The sequence below is a fragment of the Suricata suricatta genome, chromosome 9, assembly GCF_006229205.1.
Source record: "Suricata suricatta isolate VVHF042 chromosome 9, meerkat_22Aug2017_6uvM2_HiC, whole genome shotgun sequence".
Lineage (NCBI taxonomy): Eukaryota > Metazoa > Chordata > Mammalia > Carnivora > Herpestidae > Suricata > Suricata suricatta.
Window position 1 is genome coordinate 109,648,806 of NC_043708.1, and position 701 is coordinate 109,649,506.

General features: G+C 68.9%; 1 protein-coding gene across 1 annotated transcript in view; it reads right to left on the reverse strand.

The window, feature by feature from the left end:
* Window positions 1-187, reverse strand: part of HCN4 (hyperpolarization activated cyclic nucleotide gated potassium channel 4) — a 41,240-nt gene extending 41,053 nt beyond the window's left edge. The window contains exon 1 of the mRNA XM_029952271.1: window positions 26-187. Coding sequence (XP_029808131.1) covers window positions 26-187 — 162 coding nt within the window. The remainder of the gene's footprint in view (window positions 1-25) is intronic.
* Between the last annotated feature and the right edge of the window lie 514 nt (window positions 188-701).

The window sequence follows — 701 nt, forward strand, 5'->3', positions numbered from 1 at the left end:
CCGCCCCGGCTTTGTGGCCAGTCACTCGCGAGCTCGCCTCGCCTCCTCTGGCCGAGCCCGGCCGGCCCGTCCCGGGGCTCCCGCCGCAGCCGAGCGGAGCCCAGCGGCCCGCCGGGCTTACATCAGCGGCCGCCTCCCCCGGAGCGCCCTCCGGCAGCGCTGGGCTCCCGCGCCCCGGAATATTCATGAAGCCGCCGCAGCTCACGGGTTGCCATAGGAGCGCCTCCCGCAGCCCGGCCTGCCTACCTGGCCTTCTTAAAGGAGCAGCGGCGCGCGGGCCGGGGGCTCAGAGAGGGGCGGAGGGGGGGGGCGGGACCCGCGGGCACGCAAGGTGGACCCTTGCCTGACCTTAGGGCCTGGGGTGAGAGGTGTCCTTAATCCTACACCCTCGAATACCTTTCCTTGGCCAAGGCTGGGAGCGCGCCCTAAGTCTAGGATTCCAGCTTGGGTTGAGAATTTCCACCCCAAGACAGGGCGGAGGGAAGTGGGGGTGGGGAGGGAGAAGACGGGGTTTCCTGGTCTCTCCTCGGAGCTCTAGGCTCGCCTTTTCCCGGCGGTTTAGCTTCTCAGCTGAGTTTCCGACCGTGCTCCCGGGAGCGGGCGGGTCTTCTAGATGCGGAGCCCAGGCCTTTCCGCAAGGCGCCTGGAGAAGGGGTTTCCAGGAAACGCGCTGCCTCTGCACTGCTCCCGGGGATTTCCTG